Below are 25,618 nucleotides of genomic sequence, written 5' to 3'. Positions count from 1 at the left end.
GGCACAGCACTCCATGACTTGCCAACATGACTTGCCAACATGACTTGCCTTTCCCATCTTAGTGATAGTATGAGAAACAACAAACAGTAGCCTATTTATTTTTATTTTACCTTTATTTCATCAGGGAGTCATACTGAGACCAAGGTCTCTTTTACAGAATTACATAAATTACAGAAAATACACACATCAATAAAAAAAAAAACGCATTCATCAGTAATAAGGTCTTCCTCAGGTGAGGGCGAGTGTGGAGTCTGCGGACCGTAAACGTGCGGTCAGCTCGGTGTGCAGTTATATTGTGTATCAGTGCAGCCGGCCAGCCCCCCTCCACTCCCGAGACCTGCACTCTATGATCGTGGCGGCCTTCCAGTGCCTGTGTGTGTGGCTGACGGAGCACCCCGACATGCTCAACGAAAAGGTAGGGGAACAACAACACCACCTCCTTTCTACCTACAGTACTGAATACTACTCTTACTGTTCGGTCCATCTAAGCATGGACAGAAGAGTCTCTCTTCACTTTGTCTCTCATTGATTTCAATGCATGACGAAGTGGGAATTAGACTTAAGGGGAAGTTAGCATTCACCCCTTGGACTACGCTACTACTAAATACTATAGACGCAAATATCAACCTTTTGAGTTGTGGGAAGTGTGGGTCAAATCTCCCCTTTGAATCAATCTTCATTCAAATGGTCCCAAATCCTCCATTAACATCATGTCATGATTGACTCTTATATAGTCATTATTCTCTGCCTTATGAGCTGAGCTCTCTAAAGTCTAAACTCACCTCCCGACTTTTGTGCCATGCAATTACATAGTATTTTGTTGCAGGACTGTTTGATAGAGGTGCTGGAGATTGTGGAGCTGGGCATATCAGGCAGTAAGTCTAAGACCGGTGACCAGGAAGTGAGGTACAAAGGGGACAAGGAGCACAATCCGGCCTCCATGAGGGTGAAGGATGCTGCCGAGGCCACCCTGTCATGGTGAGTGCCACCTGAGAGGAGTAATGGGAATGTACATTTATGTTTCTTAGGGAAAGATGCATTGCCTTTAGCTCTCTCTTAATAGGGCAATCTGTGGTTGGTTCTGACTTTTAAATTAATGATATAAAGCCATTGATTCTTGAAGAATATAACATATCAATGGAACGCAGGACGCTTTCATTGGCACACATTCAACCAATTTGATCTAACAAAGTGGATATTCTTCAAATCCGTCATGATTTATGTATTGTAACAGGCCCACAATGTGGTTACTAAAGTGCAAATTTGGATATATTTAGCTGTTTTCACTGCATAACATTTAGAAGTTGTCCTTTTCAAGCTTAGAAGAAGTGAAGCTAGTATAGGGCCCTATAAATTCTGCGATATGGAGAACGCTGACGGAATCACTGAACCCAGATATTAAAACGGAATTCAACAAAATTTTAAAAACGCATTTGACTTAGTAGGGGATTGAACTTGGTAACAAAGTTTATCATAAGACATGAACAGAATGCATCAGTGATTCGTATTTCCGGCAACTTTCTGAAGAGGCAACAAGAATTCCTCGTCTGTGTATGTGGGGTGCGCAGGTCTACCACTTTGCGTAGCCGTTAGCGATGATGCTAATGTAAACAGTCTTCTGGTAGATGGAAAGGCTTTCTCAAAAACCTTCTCAATTAAATGTTAAAGGAAAACTCAATTTACATTAAAATGTGTGGGTGTTGTAAACCTTTAATTCCAGTGTGCACCAGCAAGAGGCTGTTTTTGTTGCAGTGTTTTTGCATGCATGTGATGGTTGAGTTTGCAAAACAAATACCCACTGGATTGATGCAAATAATCATGATATCATTCTGCCAGGTAAGCATAGGCTACTTTGTAGTTAAAGGAAATGTCCTCCCCAAAACTATCTTGGTATTTGTTTCATTAGTGTTGACATAGTCCCAAAATGTTTTGTTTGTCAGAAATCAAGTTTTCAAGACATGTAACTTTCAAAATACAGAAATCATCCCCGTATGATGCATTTTACAAAATGCATCATACGGGGAGGATTTCTGTATTTTGAAAGTTACATATCAATCCAGTGGGTATTTGTTTTGCAAACTCTACCCTCATACAGTGAGGGAAAAAAGTATTTGATCCCCTGCTGATTTTGTACATTTGCCCACTGACAAAGACATGATCAGTCTATAATTTTAATGGTAGGTTTATTTGAACAGTGAGAGACAGAATAACAACAAAAAAATCCAGAAAAACGCATGTCAAAAATTTTATAAATTGATTTGCATTTTAATGAGGGAAATAAGTATTTTACCCCCTCTCAGTCAGAAAGATTTCTGGCTCCCAGGTGTCTTTTATACAGGTAACGATACAGGTAACGAGCTGAGATTAGGAGCACACTCTTAAAGGGAGTGCTCCTAATCTCAGTTTGTTACCTGTATAAAAGAGACCTGTCCACAGAAGCAATCAATCAATCAGATTCCAAACTCTCCACCATGGCCAAGACCAAAGAGCTCTCCAAGGATGTCAGGGACAAGATTGTAGACCTACACAAGGCTGGAATGGGCTACAAGACCATCGCCAAGCAGCTTGGTGAGAAGGTGACAACAGTTGGTGCGATTATTCGCAAATGGAAGAAACACAAAAGACCTGTCAATCTCCCTCGGCCTGGGGCTCCATGCAAGGTCTCACCTCGTGGAGTTACAATGATCATGAGAACGTTGAGGAATCAGTCCAGAACTACACGGGAGGATCTTGTCAAGCTGGGACCATAGTCACCAAGAAAACAATAGGTAACACACTACGCCGTGAAGGACTGAAATCCTGCAGCGCCCACAAGGTCCCCCTGCTCAAAAAAGCACATATACAGGGCCGTCTGAAGTTTGCCAATGAACATCTGAATGATTCAGAGGAGAACTGGGTGGAAGTGTTGTGGTCAAGTGAGACCAAAATCGAGCTCTTTGGCATCAACTCAACTCGCCGTGTTTGGAGGAGGAGGAATACTGCCTATGACCCCAAGAACACCATCCCCACCGTCAAACATGGAGGTGGAAACATTATGCTTTGGGGGTGTTTTTCTGCTAAGGGGACAGGACAACTTCACCGCATCAAAGGGACGATGGACGGGGCCATGTACCGTCAAATCTTGGGTGAGAACCTCCTTCCCTCAGCCAGGGCATTGAAAATGGGTCGTGAATGGGTATTCCAGCATGACAATGACCCAAAACACACGGCCAAGGCAACAAGGGAGTGGCTCAAGAAGAAGCACATTAAGGTCCTGGAGTGGCCTAGCCACAATTGGTACATCCAAAAATGGATGTACCAATTGCAGACTGTAGCTTTTAAATTAGTTTCAACCATTTTACCTGTCAGTATTTATGGATAATTCCCCAAAATGTAATTTGACCTATCCTGTATTCTTATCCGCTTAGTTCAGGGTTGCCATTTTTATTCATACTCATACAATTCTGCTTTTGAAATGTTTTATAGCGGGGATTCCTGCCTCGTATATATTTTGTATTTTGAATGCACAGCACCTCTGGAGTCACTCCTCATCCCCTGTCTTTGCTGTCCCTGTCAGCATAATGCAGGTCCTGGGGGCGTTCCCGTCACCCAGTGGCCCCGCCTCCCCCTGCAGCCTGCTGAACGAGGACACCCTGATCAAGTACTCCAGGCTGACCTCTACCAGCCGCAAGAACTTCCGCTACTTCGTCCTAGACAACTCGGTCATCCTGGCCATGCTGGAGCAGCCGCTGGGCAACGAACAGAGTCAGTTAGCCTTCATATGTTATCCCAGAACCATTTTGACAGTCATCATCCACATGTTCTCAGTCATCATCCTCACGTTATCAGTCATCATCCTCACGGTATCATCCTCATATTTATTCAAATGTTAAATGTTTAAAAGTGTTTTGCACTATAAAACGAAAATTGGCGTTTCTCATTGGACAATGTCTTCTTCCGTTTTGTGCCTAATGAACACAACCCTGTTGACCTGGTTGCCTTGTGTGTTGGTGTGTGTGTGTGTCTCAGCAGATCCCTGTCCGTCCGTGACCATGTTGATCAGGGGGATGTCTGGGAGACATGCCTGGACCATGCAGCTCTTCCACCAGCCCAGGGGGGCCCGTGCCAGCCAGAAGGTAACACACACACCTTAGTTAACCCTTTATATTAATTATGTTGATATGTTTCAGCACATTTCTATTAGTGTCAAGGTTCACATTGACGTCTTATTAACTAGCAACTCCATTGTTAGGAAGCAGGTTTTTTCACATTGCTGTAATGAACAAATTATCTCTAATCTCATTCAAAGTTAATGATTGCTGGTGCCAGATCTATTTTGAAAAAAATTCTGCATCAGGACATTGACATTCATCAGATGCTTATCGTAGACCTTTAACAATGCTAAATGATCATATGTCAGTTCATGTTTCTTGCTGAGTCTTCCCAGTTCCTTTCCCAGGGGTCTGTATCTCATCAGAAGTATCTCCCTCTCCCCCCCTTCTCTCTGTCTCTCTCACTCCTCTCTGTAGCAGGTATTTCTCCCAGAGAGTCGACCCACTCCTAAAAATGATGTGGGGATCCGGTTAAACGTCAAACACAGACCCTTCCCGGAAGAAGTGGACAAAATTCCTTTTGTGAAAGCAGACCTGAGCATTCCGGACCTACACGATATCCTAGATAAGGAGGTAGGCTAGCATCGTTTGTCCATCCTTATTAGAATCATGCTGTCTCCATCGCCCTAATGAGCATTGTATTGTAGAGTAGAGATGGTGTTTGCATCAGCCCTTGCTTGTATTTACAAAGCGACTCAAAATAGGAGTGCTTATCTAGAATCAGGTTCCCCCTGTTATTCGTTATTTCGTAAAAACTGATCTAAGATCAGCACTCCTACTCTGAGACGATTTATGAATATGGCCCCCAGATGGGACCATTTGCACAACTAGCACAAATGTTAAACAAAATGTAGGCTAACTTTTGATTTTTTCATTCTCTATGAACTCATCCATGAACGAACCATCAACGCAGACAAACCTTCCCAAAACCCCACTATGACTGTGGGAGCGAAAGTTGTTGTTATTGGGTGCTCACTGTATTGGTTTTGTGAGAGTTTGTTGGGGGTTTTGTGAAGGTTTGTCTGCGTTGATGGTTCGTTCATGTCAGGTGAGTGTTTGGTGTTTTGTGAGGTGCTTTGAGGAGGGGATTGTCTGTGGATGGGTGCATTTCTGTGGATGTATACAATGCCACATGCCAGCAATGCAATGGCACTATTTTTTACTACTATTTTTCATTGCTACTATAAGATGAAGATCTGAATGAGCAACAGCCATAGGATCCCCTCCACTGACCTTTGGCACAGATCTATGACCAGCCACTTCTAATCATAACCATTTTTAGAGGGTGAAAAATACAAAACTGACCTTAGATCAGTGTCAAGGGGCAATACCATTATCCATTCCTCACTCTCAGCTGGAGATGCAGCACGACAAGCTGCGAGGCGTGATGGCCAAGCAGATCGAGTACGAGACGACGCTGGAGCACAGCAGCGAGGAGCGCTGGGGCAACAAGAGCTTCCCAGACTCGCTGACGGACTGCAAGCCCCCGTCTCCCTCGCAGGAGTTCCAGACGGCACGCCTCTTCCTTTCGCACTTTGGCTTCCTGTCACTGGAGGCACTCAAGGTACTGGGGAAAGAGAGGGGAGGAGGGGGAGAGGAGAGGTTTTAAAAAAGCGACTGCCTTTAAAAAGCAACGAATCCCTTTGAAAACAGCCTATGAGTCAGAAACTGTTAGTTATTCTAGTGTCATAACGGACTACAAAGTGTAAATATGATAATTCTGATGTCCATTTGCCCACTAACATGGGGTGAACAGCTGCGGTGATTGCGCTTTATCCAATAGCATAAACGGTGCGACAGACCTGCTCAAGGGCGCCGACTGTTTACATAAGACAACACGTCGCACAATACTGCACCAAACACCTTAGTTAGATGTAAAATTGCGCAACTAAAACATCCCCGGCAAAAACTTCTAAATTAATTACAGATTTCTTGAGTTATCTTAAATTCATTCTGGGGCTCTTTTAATGGATGTAACGGTTCACCGATACGCATCATCCCCGGTTCAAATGTTTAAGATACAAGTGCATCGGTCCGCGGGAGCCCAAACCGATCCAAATGAATAATGCATCAGTCAGAAAACCGATTCAAACGTTAGGAATTGACCGTTCACTAATGTTTTTTACTCGTATAGTTTTATTACGAAAATACCTCTTATCTGATGTGACAGAATTTATGCATCCTCTGCTACAGTAGCCTATCAAACTTTATTTTCTTTTTACACAACCAACTGCTGATTTGGTGTTTTCAATCATTCAGATTTTAATTACATTGTTCAGGTTCACCAATAGTTTTGGTAGTTCTGCTTTAAACAGTCAGTTTATTTGGTCATTTTTACATGAACATGGTAATATCATAAAGGACATCAATCATTTTTGCGAGCTGTGCAAAATACCAAACGGTCTAAACAATTTCGCTTTTGAGATGGGGGTAAAATCCAGTTGCATTATATTAATTGGCTAAATGTCATGATCATTTCTAAAGATAAATATTGACATAGTACTAGGTCAAAACTTTTTTTTTTATCTGCAAAATGACAAGTTAATCAGTGGGTGACAGTGATTTCACATAAAAAGTGGGGGACTAGTAGGGTGGTACATGCTCAGCCTGCTCTATGACTCAGCTTAGGTGTCCACACATACACACACACACTAACAGAGGGCCACTCAGCTTAGAGAAGTCATCTCAGACATGGCTCTCTGATATCTACATTCTTATTAGCCAATGCCTGTCACATGATCGGGTCCTTCTCACAGCTAAGAAGTAGGCTATAAGTGAAGACCAACACATTGGGGACGCAACTGCGCACGTCCCTCGTCCGAGGTGCATATTGAAGATGTTAGAAGAACTGTCCACATTTAGCCTATTTTTCGTCAGCTAATTAGGAGTAAGCCTAACGAACAGCACTAGCTTATGTCAATCTTTACTGAACAAAAATATACATGCAAAATGCAACAATTTCAATGTTTTTACGGAGTTACAGTTCATATAAGGAAATCAGTCAATTGAAATAAATAAATTAGGCCCTAATCTAATGACTGAACAGGGACGCAGCCATGGGTGGTCCTGGGAGAGCATAGGCCCACCCACTGGGGAGCCAGGCCCAGCCAATCAGAATTAGTTTTTCCCCTCAAAAGGGGTTTATTACAGACAGAAATACTCCTCAGTTTCATCAGCTGTTCGGGTGGCTGGTCTCAGACGATCCCGCAGGTAAAGAAGCCGGATGTGGAGGTCCTGGACTGGCGTGGTTACTCGTGGTCTGCGGTTGTGAGACCGGTTGGATGTACTTCCAAATTCTCTAAAACAACATTGGAGGCAGCTTATGGTAGAGAAATTCTCTGGCAACAGCTCTGGTGGACATTCTTGCAGTCAGCATGCCAATTGCACTCTCCCTCAAAACTTGAGACATCTGTGGCATTGTGTTGTGTGACAAAACTGCACATTTTAGAGTGGCCTTTTATTGTCCCCAGCACAAGGTGCACCTGTGTAATGATCATGCTGTTTAACCTCTTAAGGATCGGACCCTTTTTTTCAAATTTCACCTAAAATTACATAACCAAATCTAACTGCCTGTAGCTCAGGACCTGAAGCAAGGATATGCATATTCTTGATAGCATTTGAAAGGAATCACTTTGAAGTTTGTGGCAACGTGAAATTAATGTAGGAGAATATAACACATTAGATCTGGTAAAAGATAATACAAACAAAAAAACATGCGTTTTCTATTAAGAAAATGGTTCCATCATCTTTGAAATGCAAGAGAAAGGCCACAATATAATATTGCAGTTTAGGAGCAATTTAGATTTGGGCCACTAGATGGCAGCAGTGTGTGCAAAGCTTCAGATTGATCCAGTGAAGCATTGCAATACTGGACTATTTTGTATGAAGTCTGCCCAAATGTGCCGAATTGGTGAATTGATACATTTTCAAGTACATAACTATAGAGAACATACAAAAATGATATGGTAATACAAAATGTAAGTTTACACACTCCCAGGAATGTCATACAGGATCATTAGCTTATACACTAACTTTCACACATCTAGATGGCCGGGCGGGGTGGGTGTGGAGCCAGACAGCAGGGGTTCAAACTGTAGAACCCAGTTCCTACATTTGAAAATAAAAATTGATTTTATTAAACAAAACGATGCTACATTTTATCTCTGGGACCCTTAGGATGACAAATCAGAGCAAGATTACTGAATGTACGTACATTATTTACCGTCAGAGGTGAATGTATCAAACCAGTTGCCGTGATAAGTTTTTTGTTGTTGTGCACTCTCCTCAAACAAAATAATGTAATTGTTTCACTGTAATAGCTACTGTAAATTGGACAGTGCAGTTAGATTAACAATAATTAAAGCTTTCTGCACATATAAGACATGTCTATGTCCTGGAAAGTTTGCTGTTACTTACAACAGTCATGCTAATCACATTAGCGCACGTTAGCTCAACCGTCCTGTATACGGGACACCGATCCTGTAGAGGTTAATCAGCTTCTTGATATGCCACACCTGTCAGGTGGATGGATTATCTTGGCTAAGGAGAAATGGTCACTAACAGGGATGTAAACAAATTTGTGCACAACATTTGAGATAAATAAGCTTTTTGTGCTTATGGACCATTTCTGGGATTTTGTATTTCAGCTCTTAAAACATGGGACCAACACTTTTTAAATGTTGCGTTTATATTTTTGTTCAGTGTATATCAACTAGAAAGTATGCAATCAATAAATGACTATATTTATTCAGTTAAAACATCATTTCAGACAGAAAACTCACATCTTAGTTTAACCATTTATTAGAAAATAGATGACAATGCATTTGGTCTTGGCGTTAGGCTCTGTTCCTTCAGGGGAGCTCGCTGCCAGAGCAATGCGTCAATTACTGCCATTATAATTAACTACAGGCAGTGAGCAAGATACCAATCCTCCTGATGGGAACAAAAAGCAGAACCAAACAGGTGGAAGCTGGGGTGGTGGAGGGCTAGCCAAAAACAGACGACGCATAACTGGTGGCAGCAATGTTACAGCAGCAGTGATGTTACAGCAGAAGCAGTATTAAGCATCCAAGAAAAGCGGATTGCATAGCTTAGCGCAGCAGCAAGGCAACAGCAGAGGATGTGGGTGCAGAACTGGTCAACTTAAATAGAACGCCATATTAAGGTGAATCCGATTGGTGCAATCTCAGCTGATGTTAGTTTAGCTTATTTTGATCCTATGTGTTATCACCAAGTAGCAAATTATAGTTAACCAAATACAGCAGTTAAACCGGCCAATTCATGTGTAAAGTCATTTTAGGGTTGCATTGGCTGATGAACCAGCCAATCACATTTAACTTGATGTTTCCTGCCCTCCAGGAGCCCGGCAACAGTCGCCTACCTCCCCACCTGATTGCACTGGACTCTGGGTTGCCGGGCTTCTTTGACGACATGAGCTACCTGGACCTGCTGCCCTGCCGGCCCTGTGACACCGTCTTCCTCTTCTACATGAAGGCCGGCCAGAAGAGCAGCCAGGAGGTGATAGGTTTAAATGGAGGGTGTCAACAGGGTTGTGTTCAGTAGGAACGAAACAGAAGAAAAAGGTCAAACTTGTTTTCCATTGCTACGTTTAAACTGTTTGCTACTGTGTGCCCTAATGAACACAGCACAGGAGTTATGGACCGGTGCTAAAGTCTTGATTGATTAACTTCTTACATGCCCTGATATTATAGTCTATTTTCTCTGACATTCCTTCTAGACAGTTACGCTAAACTATTCTAAAATGGTTGAAAAAACGTTTAGGTGCCAGAGTCTGGTCTATTGGTAGATCTGCAGACTCCCTGTCTCATTTCAAACCTATCTATTAATAAAACCAGCAAAATACAACTGCAATTGACCACAAACTTTTACAATACAAAACCATTTACTCCTCTGTTAATGGACTGTCTGTCACTGTGTCCCATGCTTAGAGTTAGTTAGAGAAATCATCTTTGTACCTGCCCCATAATGGCGTCTGTGAAAGCACAGGCCGCACCATTGAGTCTTATCTCCTTTTTAAAGTAGTCCATTTTCTTATTTTTTTTGTGTTTGAAAAAAGTTGTAAAGCTAATATTGGTGATTTACAGCCATCTGCAGTGCTGGAGTCCTGAACTAAAATCTTGTCATTCATTTATTGTGGCCACTAGATGGTGGTGATATAGTTTCAAGCCATTTACAAACCATAGCATCCAATTTAAATAAGACAATGCTCTGATCATTGGCTGATCACTCCCAACCCATAGGAGTCCCCACCCAGTTGACTACTTCAAAATGGTGGACGCTCTCAATGGCAATGTCCATGCAAAAACAGGTTATATCCATGATGATTCCTCTAACTAACTCTACGGTCCTATGCCAGATCCTGAGAAACGTGGAGTCAAGCTCCAACGTGCAGCATCACTTCCTGGAGTTCCTGATGTCACTGGGCTGGCCTGTGGAGGTGGGGCAGCACCCGGGCTGGACGGGCAGCGTCTACACCAGCTGGTCCATCAACAACAACAACAACAGCAACAATAATGGAGACAGCAGCCCACCAGGTGAGAGAGGGAGGGAGGAGAGAGCATTATCATGCCAACCTGAGAATATATATATATTTTTACAGTATTAAGTAGGAATGGGCACGGTTGATAGAATATCCGGATATCCGAACAGACATTAGTATACGATTACTTACGTGAGTATTCATTTGTATTTTTTGGATTAATTATAGGCCTATTTTAACAATGAAAAGGCTTTACCTGAATTAAATACAATTATTAATGTGACATTGCTACATATAAGTTTACCATGACATTTGACATTGCTAATTTAATAAAACAACAAACTTTTGAATGTAGTTTTTATGACATGCGCCCCATAAAATACATACCGGTAACCAGCACATCACACATTTCACACATGTATTTTGTTGTTATTGTTGGGCAATCAAAGTGGCACTAAAGCAGTGTTCACATTGGCAGTTTAAAGTGACTCAAGTCCTATTTATTTGCATATCCGATTCGAATCTGTTATTTTTCCTGCAGTCTGAATAGCCAAAAAGCACATGGAATCTGATATTTAAAGCCACATTTCAAACCACCTTAGTAGGTGGTTTGAAGTATGATACAAATCTGATTTCTGGCCATGAGACTTGTCTGAACGGTCAAATCAGATTTATTTGCCCTCAAGTGGTTTTTGGATTTGTTATTTGGCATATCTTGTTGCTTGCTAGCTATTCTGTTGACAGTTTGACAAGAACATGTGGTAGCTAACTTGCTTGTTAATTGTTTACAAACAAATTAGTGAATGTGCTAGAAAGCTAAACGGCTACCTAGCTAGCCAGTTACTGCTGTGGCTAGCCAAAAAGGACTTGTTTTGAAAGTTGGATAATCTTATCCTTTTGAGGCTTTGAAAGTGTTCTTACCCTATGATTTTTAACATTCAAAGCATCTGGGAAACGTCCATCACAGGCATTGTTGTCACCTTAGCTTGCTACACAACTTCTGAGTGATAGGAAGCACCACCACCAATCTGCCTACACCCCTGCACACACACCAGCTGTTACTATGACAACAAATGTTGCATTGTCAGCAAATGACTGAGGTCTGAACACAAGCACATCCGATTTGGTCACTTGTAACTTGCTGTTTGGACAGTCAGTAGTCCAAAATGGATTTGAAAAACAAAACTGTGTGAACAAGGCTTAACAGTCAGAGACTCCATATGTAGCCTGGCAGATGAAGTGAGATATTTCTAATCAATGCAAAATGGAATTAAAATTGTGGAATTAAGTTACCTTCAACAGGTACTGTTGTTTAAAATTAATGGAGTTGTTGTAGAAATGGACGGGATGCCTAGCAAAATAGCTTCAATTAGCCTTGCTCGCTAGCTAGTTCGCTAACTTAGCTGGCTAGCGTAGATCTTTTCTTGACATCGATTTGATGCAGTCAAGACAGGCACTACCAGATGGTATAGATATGGCCGCAAAAAGTTTGTCTAACTAGCGCAAGTATGGCTACTTTCTCTCTCTCCCTCCCTCTTCACACATGGGCACCTGCCCTTCACCCGCCCTGCTGCTCCTCTCTGCTGAGTCACGCAGCAAACACATCTTTTTTTCTCACGTGTGTATTCGGAAAAACGTTCATGGTCTTATTTGAATAGTGAAAATATTTCAAATGCCCATCCCTAGTAGTAAAGAAGTTCCTCTCTGTCCCCACAGATGATACTGTCACCCTGGGAGACACGGGCGGGGGCGTGTTCAATGGAGAGAAGCAGGTGCTGTACTATGCCGACGCCCTGACCGAGATCGCCTTTGTCGTTCCCTCGCTCACAGACTCCTCCGGTGGGCCTTGTCCCTTTCTCCCATCTTTCTCTATTATTTTCTCTCCTGTACTCCTCATCTATCTCTCCCTTCTTATTTTCTCTCCTCCACTCCTAATCTGTTTTTGTTGTTGTTGTTGGGGGGAGATCAGCTATGAAACTAGCAGACAGATTAGTCTATAAAATGACAATTTCTGATCCCTGGGTTAGAGGACCTGGTGGAAAACATTCAAATTCAATATATATACAAATAGCCTCCTATTTTTACTGGACTAGTGCATCGTCAAATCAACCAATCCCTCTAATCTTAATTCCACCCCTCAGATGTCCACAGACTAAACCATCTTTCCCAGTATTGCCATTTCACTATTTCCTTTTGCAATACATCCTTCTATTTTACTGTGATGTCTTACGAAGGTCTTGAACCTCTCTATTTGTACTATTTCTACCGAGATTGCCCTAAATATAAATACTTTACCTAAGAATATAATCATATTTCCCATTTGATTGATGGTCGTTTTTCAGATCTCCTAACAGTACTGTTTGTAAGTCCATCTGAACACAGACATTATGACTCAACAACCACTTCTGGACCTGACTCCAAAAGCGAGCCACCGAAGGACAGTACCAAAAGAGATGATCTATTGATTCTGTTTCTTCATTGCAGAGTCTGCACAGGGCTGACTGTTTAATCCCCCATATATTGAGCTTTATTTTTGTGGGGAGAATTTTAGATAATAGTTTAAATTGAAAAGAACGGATTGATGCGCCAAATGTTGTTTTGTTTATCAGTTCATAAACCTGATGCCATGGTTTTGGGACATCAAAAATATCTTCCCAACTATCTTTCATTTTATGCGGTATAAACCTCTCAACCTAAATGAAACCAAAAACTCCTCGTCTCTCTTTATCTTAACTTATCCCTTTCTCTCCATTCTCCTCATCTCGCTCTCCCATCTTCCTGTCTTCTTTTCTCTCTTTATTGACTTCCTCTCATTTGTTCAACAAATGTTCTTTAGAGCTTTGTAATTGCATTAGAAAGTCATTGAGCAGGGGTGGATTCATTAGGCACCAAACAGAAGAAAATGGACTGAAACAGGGAGGGACTATCTGTCCAATTAGAAAGCCTCATCTTTTTTTCTGTTGTAAAACATTTAGCCACATTATGCCGTGACTGATGGCGTGGGTTTATCTATGGTGTGTCTCAAATGTCACCCTATTCCCTATATAGTGCACTACTTTTGACCAAAACCCTGGTCAAAAGTAGTGCACTAATGTTATATAGGGGCCCTGGTCATCTAGGGAATAGGGTGCCGTTTGGGATGCAGACTATATGTGTGTTCTCACTTGTCTTTGTGTTGTTCCTATAGCGGAGTCGTCGGAGAGCAGTTTCCCCACGGGGGACTCTGACTCTCAGATGGAACTGCTGCCCAGCCTGCTGAAACAGTCCAACCTCACACTGGAGCTCTTCCCCAACCACTCGGACAACGTGGCCCCCGCACAGAGGGTAAGATGAACCGCAAACCATTATAAGGGACACTTCATCATTTTTTTACATTATTATTATTATCTCCAACAACATACCAGTGTCTACATATGTGAAAATATATGTAGGTTAAAAAGTGGTGAAGTGCCCCTTAAGAATACAAGTATTCTATTTCTCAGTCAGACCCACCTGATCAAAGCCCAAATCCCATCTAAACCTAAACCTGAACCCTACCCCAGTGTTATTTCATTCTGCTCCTGGATTGCCAAAACAACCCTAACTTCTGGTTTTCATTCTCACCTTCTGAATAGGGACGCTGTGCCTTTTCCAACGGACAGCTTTTTAGCTGGGGTTAATGAATGGTGATAGCCAGGGGTCGAATTGTTAAAAGTTAACAAGGGATAGGAGCTAGCTGGGTCCGGCGGCATGCTTGTTTCTAGCCTATAGCATCACTGAGTAAAACATAGTTATAGATCGGTTATTATAAACTGGGTGGTTCGATCCCTGAATGCTGATTGGCTGAAAGTCGTGGTATATCAGACCATATACCACGGGTATGACAACTTTTATTTTTACTCTTCTAATTATGTTGGTAACTCGTTTATAATAGCAATAATGCACCTCGGGGGGGGTTTGTGGTATATGGCCAATATACCACGGCTAAGGGCTGTATCCAGGCACTCCGCATTGCGTTGTGCTTAAGAACAGCCCCTAGCCATGGTATATTGGCCATATACCACACACACTCCCTCGGGCTTGATTTTTCCCCTTCAAATTTGTAAGCTAACAAGGGGTGTGCTTTTTGCCATTTTTTTCTAACAAATTCAAGCACTAATGATAGCTCGGCAAAATTGTGTAAAGGCCTCAACGTTATGTGCAGGTTGGATTAAAGGGACAATCTGGAATTCAAACAACAACAAAGCTTTTTTGCTGTTTTTCCTTGTTCTAGCTTGTTTACATGATTTTGGCTTGTCTGTCCCGCAGAGTCCTACAGTGAAGTCTAAGACGATGCCTCCCGGCAGGACCATCCCTCCAATGGGACCAGAGACCAAAGTACTGGTGGTCTGGGTGGAGCGCTACGATGATATTGGTAGGCTAACCTGCTGCGTCATGCTGAAACTGACCTCTATTGGCAGCCATTTTGGTTCTTTATAAATTAATTGGATCCAGTTGATGAGTCTATTCTATATAACTATTAATTTTGATATTTTATTAATAAGTCTTTTATAAATGAATGTCCTCATATTTCTGTAATTACTGACTTAAGTTCACCTTAATAGATTTTGTGCATCTAAAAATGTTTAACCGCAATGTATGTTGAATTCTTGTGTTGTAGAGAACTTTCCCCTGGCCGACCTGCTGGGCGAGACGAGCACTGGAGTGGAAACCACGGCTAACAGTAGCGCCTCAACAAGGTACTAAAGGCTCTCATCCATCACTACTCAACACAGAGACTGTGTCTGAAATGTTTTCTAGCTGTGAAGTCCTTGCTTCCTCCTCCCTCTATTCCTCGCCTCTCTCTCAAAGCTCATTGGAAGAGGAGGCCAAGGGAGGGACCATTGGATCGTCAAGGATTTGACAGCTAGAAACTAGAGGATTCATAGCTGTATTCACTATTCCTATTATTTTATATCCATTATACTTAGAGTTAAGTCAGATGATGGAGAATTGGACTGAGAAAGTAGTTGCTACAACGATTATGGAGCACTGCAGATTTGAGGGCTTCTCAATCAATCAGTCAAACAAAATGTCCTTTTACTTATTCATTTTCACAGTGTTCATTAATTTTTTTAGCAAGCGAGGGTGACTATGATAAGGACAAAACCCTAGAAAGAAATGTATCCTCTTCTGACATTCTAGGTAGAAGCTCCAAGTATATACCACCACCAAGACCAGACAGTTGTCCTTTACAGCAAAGTCTTATACAAATGGCATGTATTATTAAGTTAGTGCAAGGCGTATTGATGTGGGCTCAGCATGGTGGCGGGGGACCAACGGGGTCAGACGAGTACTAGTGTTCATGTAGCACAGACAGCGCAGTGTAGGTCACGGGACACAGGGGGCTGGGGATCTTGCCAGGGCAGCATATAAAACAGGAGACAAGTGCAAGGGGTCGAACTAGAGGCAGTACAGAACCAAAACCTAGCTAATATGGTGCATGGTGGCTGACCTCAGAAGGCAGGATGGTAAGAGGTGCTCATAGCGCCTCTGCAGCGGGGACAGTGTCTCATATCTGCTCTGTTCCACCTTTCTTCTCTCCCTCGTCTTCCTCCTCTGCCTCTCTCTCCCTCTTTCTCAAATCAAATCAATGTGATTTGTCACATGCTCCGAATACAACAGGTGTAGACTTTACCGTGATTTTCTTACTTACGAGCACTTTCCCAACATTTCAGAGTTCAAAAGTAAGAAAGAATAGCAGAAAGGTGAATAGTAACACAATAAAATAACAATAACAAGACTATATACAAGGAGTACTGGTACCGAGTCAAGGTGAAGGGGTACGAGGTAATTGAGGTAATATATGTACATGAAGGTTGGTGTAAAAGTGACCAGGCAATCAGGATAGAAAGTAAACAGAGTAGCAGCAGCGTGAAGAGTGTGAAAGTGTGTGTGTGTGGCATCAATATGCATGTGTGTGTTTTGTGTGTGTGTTTGTGTGTATTGGAGTGTCAGTGTAATATATGTGGGTAGAGTCCAGTGAGTGTGCAAGAGAGGCAAATTAATTTCTCCCTTTCTCTCTATGCCTGTCCAACCCTCTTCCTCCTCCTCCCCCTCCACCCCCCCTTCCTTAGACCCACAACGTCCGGTCAGGATGTGCAGGTGATCTTCATCCACCCTCTGAGGACGGGCCTGTTCCGGATCCGGCTGCACGGGGCCCAGGGCAAGTTTAGCATGGTCGTCCCCCTGGTGGACGGCATGGTGGTCAGCAGGAGGTCACTAGGTGAGAGGTTGGGGGTGAGGAGGTGTGTGGGGAAGGGGTGTGTGTGAAGGTATGGGTAGAGGGGGGAGGGGTGAAAGGTGTGTGTGAGCTATCACAATGACTCGTGACAACTGTGTGTGTGTGTGTGTATGTGTGCGAGCAAACTGCCAGTGTCTGCAAGAGATGCTGCATTCTTCAACAGTCATGTGTCTGACACAGTATCACTGTTGAGGAATATAAATGAGTTATGCCAGAGAGAGAAAGAGACAGAGAGAGAGATTGTTACCAGGCGGTGATCTTAGAGACCCCCGCTTCTCGTCTTCACACATGCCAAATGTGTGAGTGAGTCATCCCAGATGCAGATGCCTGGCTCCACCACGTCTCTCTCCACGTCAGTGCTGAGCCATCCGTCGCCTCTTTCCCTCTCTTCTATTCTCTCTTTTCTCTCGCTCTGAGTTCCTGGTGAGGCAGACTGTAATAATATATGCAGTTCAGCAGACGCTTTTATCCAAAGCGGCTTAGTCATGTGTGTGCATACGTATGGGTGGTCCCGGGAAACCAACCCACTGTCCTGCTCTGCAAGCGTCAACATATCAACTGTGTGTCTCTGGCTCTCCTCGTTCTCTCTCTCTTTTCTCCCCCTCTCGCTTCTTTCTCTCCATCACCCGCTTCCCCCTCTCCCTCCCTCCACCTCTTTCTCTCCACCCCCCCACTCTCTCCCTCCTCTTCCCCCTCACTCTCTCCCTCCCCCTCCTCTTCCCCCTCACTCTCTCCCTCCCCCCTCTGTCTCAGGGTTCCTGGTAAGGCAGACGGTGATCAACGCGTGCCGGCGCAAGCGGCTGGAGAGCGACTCGTACAACCCGCCGCACGTGCGTCGGAAACAGAAGATCGCTGAGGTGGTGAACCGCTACCGCAACAAGCAGCTGGAGCCCGAGTTCTACACCGCACTCTTCCAGGAGGTCGGCGAGAGCAGCCTCAACCGTGACCCCACCACCGGTGAACTTTGAACTTTCACCTCCCTTCCCTACACAGGGAGAGACTGTCACAAGGGACTGCAAAGATTCTATATATTTATACAACTTTTCTCTTCTTCTTTACTTCGTTATTTATATTATCAGCACTTGGTGGCCACGTTCCAAGTCGACTAGAGGTCGACAATTAAAAAATGTTCTATGTTGAGTCACCGCAGCCACGGCAGCTGCCATCTTTGTTTTTTCCCACCCCGCGCTGCAACACTGCTCATCTGCAACTTACTCTAGTTCTACCCAAGCCTTGTAGGACTCTTTGATGGGGTCTGGTTGTGGCACTAACCTCACCTGGCTGTGAGGCGTCAGACTTGGGCAAAGGAAGCACCTTAGCTGTGAGGAGAGGGTATCTGCTTAAACAACTAACTATAAACTTGTGACGCGGCACATGGCAAAGCGATTGCCATCGGCGCTCAATACAAAATGGCTTCCACTCTATGGCTGTGACTAGTTCCCACCGCCATCTCACTGCGGTATTTCAAGTCCGATTCTTCAGTTTGCTTTTCTATGAAATGCATCAGTCTTGTCCATTTTCCCATATCTAACAGTTTTTTTGTTTATTATGTTGGCCTGGAATGGAAAAGAGAGGTCAAAACATCCAACTTTTTAATTTGACTAAACAACGACACTACAAAAACTAATATTGACAAAACTCAAATCTCACTTCAGTAAATTGTCATTTTTGACTTCGCTAGTAATTTGGATTCTCTCTTCCCACATACATAATTGTACCAGTTAGTTCAAGTGTGGAATTCTGCTTTTACTTTAAATCTCAGGTAGTTTGAGCCTTTTATATTAATCGGCATCTGGGTTGTGTTCATTATTATCAAATGTATACTAAAATAGGGAGAGACTACCAAAACTTGTGTGTTTTCCATTGCACAGCGTTTTGCTAGTGTGCCCTAATGAATGTGACCCTGGTAATGTACTCAATGCACTCCCAACCAACTGTGACTAGGGTCTGGTTTCAATGATGTACTCTTTTGGCATTGAGGAAATACGACACTGCCTACGCCACTACTTTATCCGTTTGAATAAAATACAAAATAGTAGCTAGCAAGATGGAGATCATGGAGGTCATTTTTAATGAGTGCATTTCACAAGTGGCTAGTTTGCATCAACTACCTTAATTAAAACCCTTGCAAAGATGTTGCCTGCCAACTGGTTTTGAATTGCGACATTCTGGCATGTCTGCCTCGTCATTTTTTGGGAGAGTCCCCAGATATCATTTTATTTTCTTATCGACATAGGCAGTGACGTACAGTAGTTCCTCTATGCCGAAAGAGTCAATCATTAAAACCAGACCATAGTCACTGTGTTGCCTAGGGTCGGGTTTTCGAGACTAACAAGCTGACCTTTTAGTGCATTCTTTGTTTCAGCTCTCTGTTCCTTGCACTCTAAAACGTGTGGCATTTTACATTCGCTGAAGCTGATGGTAGTCTCGATATGGAACTTCAGGAAGTCAAAATCGCTGATGGATTATACTTTCTTTAGTATGGATTTGAAAATGAAATCCTTAATTGGTTTGTTTCTTTCCATATCAGATAAAAATGCAAAATATGTATACATATAAAACACATTTTGATTGGTGATATTAAAGGTGAGTTTCAGTTGATTGTTTGTTATTCACAGTTGGAAGAATTCTCATCTTGGATGATAAAAAAATGATTTGTCACGAGCCAGATGTGGAGGTCCTGGGCTGGTGTGTTTGACATCCCTTTCCAGATGTGATACTACAGTCGTGGTCAAAAGTTTTGAGAATGACACAAATATTAATTTTCACAAAGTCTGCTGCCTCAGTTTTTATGATGTCAATTTGCATATACTCCAGAATGTTATGAAGAGTGATCAGATGAATTGCAATTGTTGTGAAGAAGGATTCAGGGCGCCCAAGATACTCCAGCAAGCGCCAGGACTGTCTTCTAAAGTTGATTCAGCTGCGGGATCGGGGCACCACCAGTGCAGAGCTTGTGAAGGAATGGCAGCAGGCAGGTGTGAGTGCATCTGCACGCACAGTGAGGCAAATACTTTTGGAGCATGGCCTGGTGTCAAGAAGGGCAGCGAGGAAGCCACTTCTCTCCAGGAAAAACATCAGGGACAGACTGATATTCTGCAAAAGGTACAGGGATTGGACTGCTGAGGACTGGGGTAAAGTCATTTTCTCTGATGAATCCCCTTTCCGATTGTTTGGGGCATTCGGAAAAAAGCTTGTCCGGAGAAGACAAGGGGAGCGCTACCATCAGTCCTGTGTCATGCCAACAGTAAAGCATCCTGATACGATTCATGTGTGGGGTTGCTTCTCAGCCAAGGGAGTGGGCTCACTCACAATTTTGCACAGCCATGAATAAAGAATGGTACCAACACATCCTCAGAGAGCAACTTCTCCCAACCATCCAAGAACAGTTTTTGGTGACGAACAATGCCTTTTCCAGCATGATGGAGCACCTTGCCATCAGGCAAAAGTGATAACTAAGTGGCTCTGGGAACAAAACATCGACATTTTGGGTCCATGGCCAGGAAACTCCCCAGACCTTAATCCCATTTGAGAATTTGTGGTCAATCCTCAAGAGGCGGGTGACAAACAAAAACCCACAAATTCTGACAAACTCCAAGCATTGATCATGCAAGAATGGGCTGCCATCAGTCAAGATGTGGCCCAGAAGTTAATTGACAGCATGCCAGGGTGGATTGCAGAGGTCTTGAAAAAGAAGGGTCAACACTGCAAATATTGACTCTTTGCATAAACTTAATGTAATTGTCAATAAAAGCCTTTGACACTTATGGAATGCTTGTAATTATACTTCAGTATACCATAGTAACATCTGACAAAAATATCTAAAAACACTGAAGCAGCAAACTTTGTGAAGACCAATACTTGTGTCATTCTCAAAACTATTGACCATGACTGTACAGAAGCTAATACATACCGGCATTTTACGGCCATAATATTTCAAATTCAGAGCATTAAGTCACTCGTGTGTAGCTGCAGAGGTTGTACTCATCTTTTTTCCACCAATTAGTGTATTTATTTGTGCTCGACTTTATTCGAGACAACATAACTTATCGCTATTTAGGGCTGAAACATCAGTTTTATTAAGTTGTTTTGCAATGTTCTGTTAAGGGTTGGATGGATGCAACTGACGTCCCGTTAACTACTGTGTATGTCACTGGATCTGTCTTAGACACTGATGATTTTATACATTGAACAAAAATATAAACTCAACATGCAACAATTTCAAGGATTTTACTGAGTTACAGTTCATATAAGGAAATCAGTCAATTTAAATACATTCATTAGGCCCTATCTATGGATTTCACATGACTGGGAGTACAGATATGCAGCTGTTGGTCACATATACCTTTAAAAAAGGTAGGGGCATGGATCAGAAAACCAGTCAGTATCGAGTGTGTCCACCATTTGCCCCATGCAGTGCGACACATCTCCTTCGCATAGAGTTGATCGGGCTGTTGATTGTGGCCTGTGGAATGTTGTTACACTCCTCTTCAATGGCTGTGGGAAGTTGCTGGATATTGGCGAGAACTGGAACACGCTGTCATACACGTTGATCCAGAGCATCCCAAACATGCTCAATGGGTGACATGTCTGGTAAGTATGCAGGCCATGGAAGAACTGGGAATGTACAGCTTCTAAGAATTGTGTACAGATCCTTGCGACATGGGGCCGTGCATTATCATGCTGAAATATGAATGGCACAACAATGGGCCTCAGGATCTCGTCACGGTATCTCTGTGCATTCAAATTGCCATCGATAAAATGCATCGTGTTTGTTGTCCGTAGCTTATGCCTGCCCATACCATAAACCCACCGGCACTATGGGGCACTCTGTTCACAGCGTTGACATCAGCAAACCGCTCGCCCACACGAAGCCATACATGCTGTCTGCCATCTGCCCAGTACAGAAACCGGGATTCATCTGTGAAGAGCACACTTCTCCAGCATGCCAGTGGCCATCGAAGATGAGCATTTGCCCACTGAAATCGGTTACGACGCCGAACTGCAGTCGGGTCAAGACCCTGGTGAGGACGACGAGCACGCAGAAGAGTTTCCCTGAGACTGTTTCTGTCAGTTTGTGCAGGAATTCTTCGGTTTTGCAAACCCACAGTTTAATCAGCTGTCCGGGTGGCTCGTCTGACGAACCCGCAGGTGAACAAGCCAGATGTGGAGGTCCTGGGCTGGTGTGGTTACACGCGGTCTGCGGTTGTGAGGCCAGTTGGACATACTAATTCTCTAAAATGACGTTGGAAGTGGCTTATGGTAGAGAAATTAACATTCAATTATCTGGTAACAGCTCTGGTGGACATTCCTGCAGTCAGCATGCCAATTGCACACTCCCTCAAAACTAGAGACTGCACATTTTAGACTTTTATAGTCCCCAGCACAAGGTGCACCTGTGTAATGATCATGCTGTTTAATCAGCTTCTTGATATGCCACACCTGTCAGGTGGATGGATTATCTTGGCAAATAAGAAATGCTCAGTAACAGGGATGTAAACAATTTTGTGCACAGAATTTGAGAGAAACATGCTTTTTGTGTGTATGGGATCTTTTATTTCAACTCATGAAACATGCCACCAACACTTTACATGTTGTGTTTAGATTTTTGTTCAGTATAAATCAGTTTTTTGAAAATAATGCGGAACTATATCTTTTGCATGATATTTGAGGTGGTGATCCACTGTGACATTTGGATTTTCTGGATATAAGATTTCCTCCACTTTTGTTCCATAGATCACTGATTATGTGTTTCATTATGTTTGTTACATTTAATTTGAAAAGATTTCCATATTCTTGACTGTTAAAGGAAAAGCTGAATCGTACTGAAGACTGACCTATTGAAAGCCTTACTGTATTTGGGGAAGCTAAAAGCTCATTTGAGTTATTTGTTTTTCCACAGAATAATATTAGTCATTTTGTAGGTTACTTTTTTATTGTCCTGTGTTTTTGAGGATCAGGAGGGGAATAAATACAATAATTATTCTGTATTAACTCCTGGGGTTATCAACATAAGAATTTGTGCTTTCCAAATCTGCGACCAGGCTAGTAAAATGTCACTTCAGGTGTCAGTTTACTTGTGTCAAGTTTTTTAAATCTGGAATGTCCACTCTATTGCTGTTCAAATGGCTTCAATTCATTTATATTATCAAGTGAATCGATACTCTAGCCAGCTATTGTGCTCTGCAAATATTCTACCATCTCGATGGAGCCACATGGAACTGAACTAGGTTTTGTCCCGTTCTTCGTAAATGTCTAATTTCTTCTGTAAATATTGAAGGTATCAACTTGAATAAAGTTGGAAGATGTGTACATACTGAGCGCGTGAAGTATATTTCAGTCGTCTGTCACGCCTCCATTACGAAAGGCACAATAACCGCTTGTTTGTATTTATGCTCTTTTATTAAATGTGTCCATAAGAAACACATTGGATATTGAATGTAACACAATGTAACGAATAAAGATTTTAATTAACTTCCTATGATTTTTATGCTGTGTGGTTCTCTTCTTACACAGTTAGTTGTAGTTAAAATAGTATTTCTGTCACTTTTTATGTATGATAAAAGTTTAATAAACTGAACTTTTGATGAGCTGAAAACACGGACAATGATGAATTCATGTTATTTCATACCTTTCTGTGTGGCCTCAACCTGAGAGTTGACTGACCATCCTTAAACAAATTTTTAACCTTTCCAAGATTAATTATTGGGTTTGACCTGAACTGACCGACTCAGATTTACTGGTAGTCACACCCATTTAAAATGAAATTACAGTAGAAATATAGTAATTGTACACTGCTCAAAAAAATAAAGGAAACACTAAAATAACACATCCTAGATCTGAATGAATGAAATAATCTTATTAAATACTTTTTTCTTTACATAGTTGAATGTGCTGACAATAAAATCACACAAAAATTATCAATGGAAATCAAATTTATCAACCCATGGAGGTCTTGATTTGGAGTCACCCTCAAAATTAAAGTGGAAAACTCTACAGGCTGATCCATCTTTGATGTAATGTCCTTAAAACAAGTCAAAATGAGGCTCAGTAGTGTGTGTGGCCTCCACGCGCCTGTATGACCTCCCTACAACGCCTGGGCATGCTCCTGATGAGGTGGCGGATGGTCTCCTGAGGGATCTCCTCCCAGACCTGGACTAAAGCATCCGCCAACTCCTGGACAGTCTGTGGTGCAACGTGGCGTTGGTGGATGGAGCGAGACATGATGTCCCAGATGTGCTCAATTGGATTCAGGTCTGGGGAACGGGCGGTCCAGTCCATAGCATCAATGCCTTCCTCTTGCAGGAACTGCTGACACCCTCCAGCCACATGAGGTCTAGCATTGTCTTGCATTAGGAGGAACCCAGGGCCAACCGCACCAGCATATGGTCTCACAAGGGGTCTGAGGATCTCATCTCGGTACCTAATGGCAGTCAGGCTACCTCTGGCGAGTACATGGAGGGCTGTGCGGCCCCCCAAAGAAATGCCACCCCACACCATGACTGACCCACCGCCAAACCGGTCATGCTGGAGGATGTTTCAGGCAGCAGAACGTTCTCCACGGGCGTCTCCAGACTCTGTCACGTCTGTCACATGTGCTCAGTGTGAACCTGCTTTCATCTGTGAAGAGCACAGGGCGCCAGTGGCGAATTTGCCAATCTTGGTGTTCTCTGGCAAATGCCAAACGTCCTGCACGGTGTTGGGCTGTAAGCACAGCCCCCACCTGTGGACGTCGGGCCCTCATACCACCCTCATGAAGTCTGTTTCTGACCATTTGAGCAGACACATGCACATTTGTGGCCTGCTGGAGGTCATTTTGCAGGGCTCTGGCAGTGCTCCTCCTGCTCCTCCTTGCACAAAGGCGGAGGTAGCAGTCCTGCTGCTGGGTTGTTGCCCTCCTACGGCCTCCTCCACGTCTCCTGATGTACTGGCCTGTCTCCTGGTAGCGCCTCCATGCTCTGGACACTACGCTGACAGACACAGCAAACCTTCTTGCCACAGCTCGCATTGATGTGCCATCCTGGATGAGCTGCACTACCTGAGCCACTTGTGTGGGTTGTAGACTCCGTCTCATGCTACCACTAGAGTGAAAGCACCGCCAGCATTCAAAAGTGACCAAAACATCAGCCAGGAAGCATAGGAACTGAGAAGTGGTCTGTGGTCACCAACTGCAAAAACAGTCCTTTATTGGGGGTGTCTTGCTAATTGCCTATAATTTCCACCTGTTGTCTATTCCATTTGCACAACAGCATGTGAAATGTATTGTCAATCAGTGTTGCTTCCTAAGTGGACAGTTTGATTTCACAGAAGTGTGATTGACTTGGAGTTACATTGTGTTGTTTAAGTGCAGTGTATTTCCATGGTCACATGGGATTATAACTTTATTTTCTCATATGAAGTTCATATGAAGGTCATATATGGCCAATAAAAGCATGGGTCAGTTGGAATTTATGTTCCTCTCCCATTCCAAAGAAAGATAGGAATCATAAACCAGTATGCAAAAACTAACGCCCTATCGGAGTAGGGTGAAGGTGCCCGCAGACTGATTTTGGTTCAGTTTTGCATTTTTCCCACTAAGGGTTAAGGTCTGTAATGCTAGATAGAAGCTGATCCTAGATCTGTACCTAGGGGAAACTTTACCCCTGAGGCACAATCTATCTTTCTATCTTTAATCAATAAAGATAGATTGTGCCTCAGGGGTAAAGTTTCCCCTAGGTACAGATCTAGGATCAGCTTCTATCTAGCATTACAGACCTTAACCCTGTG

General features: G+C 43.0%; 1 protein-coding gene across 4 annotated transcripts in view; it reads left to right on the top strand.

Annotated features, from left to right (window-relative positions):
• Positions 1-19,451, top strand: part of LOC121575568 (ral GTPase-activating protein subunit beta) — a 63,588-nt gene extending 44,137 nt beyond the window's left edge. For 2 of the 4 annotated variants that reach the window (XM_041888746.2, XM_041888743.2), the window contains exons 17-30: positions 233-415; positions 827-978; positions 3,557-3,744; positions 4,009-4,115; positions 4,509-4,664; positions 5,446-5,655; positions 9,450-9,608; positions 10,468-10,645; positions 12,307-12,429; positions 13,778-13,914; positions 14,878-14,983; positions 15,230-15,308; positions 16,686-16,834; positions 17,606-19,451. In XM_041888746.2, coding sequence (XP_041744680.1) covers positions 233-415; positions 827-978; positions 3,557-3,744; positions 4,009-4,115; positions 4,509-4,664; positions 5,446-5,655; positions 9,450-9,608; positions 10,468-10,645; positions 12,307-12,429; positions 13,778-13,914; positions 14,878-14,983; positions 15,230-15,308; positions 16,686-16,834; positions 17,606-17,820 — 2,142 coding nt within the window. In that variant the 3' untranslated portion in view covers positions 17,821-19,451. The remainder of the gene's footprint in view (positions 1-232; positions 416-826; positions 979-3,556; positions 3,745-4,008; positions 4,116-4,508; positions 4,665-5,445; positions 5,656-9,449; positions 9,609-10,467; positions 10,646-12,306; positions 12,430-13,777; positions 13,915-14,877; positions 14,984-15,229; positions 15,309-16,685; positions 16,835-17,605) is intronic. The other 2 variants (XM_041888745.2, XM_041888744.2) reach the window with 2 other exon arrangements.
• Positions 19,452-25,618: the final 6,167 nt, after the last annotated feature.

Source organism: Coregonus clupeaformis, chromosome 10, assembly GCF_020615455.1.
Source record: "Coregonus clupeaformis isolate EN_2021a chromosome 10, ASM2061545v1, whole genome shotgun sequence".
NCBI classification, from domain to species: Eukaryota; Metazoa; Chordata; class Actinopteri; order Salmoniformes; family Salmonidae; genus Coregonus; species Coregonus clupeaformis.
This window is presented reverse-complemented; position numbering and strand designations above follow the sequence as displayed.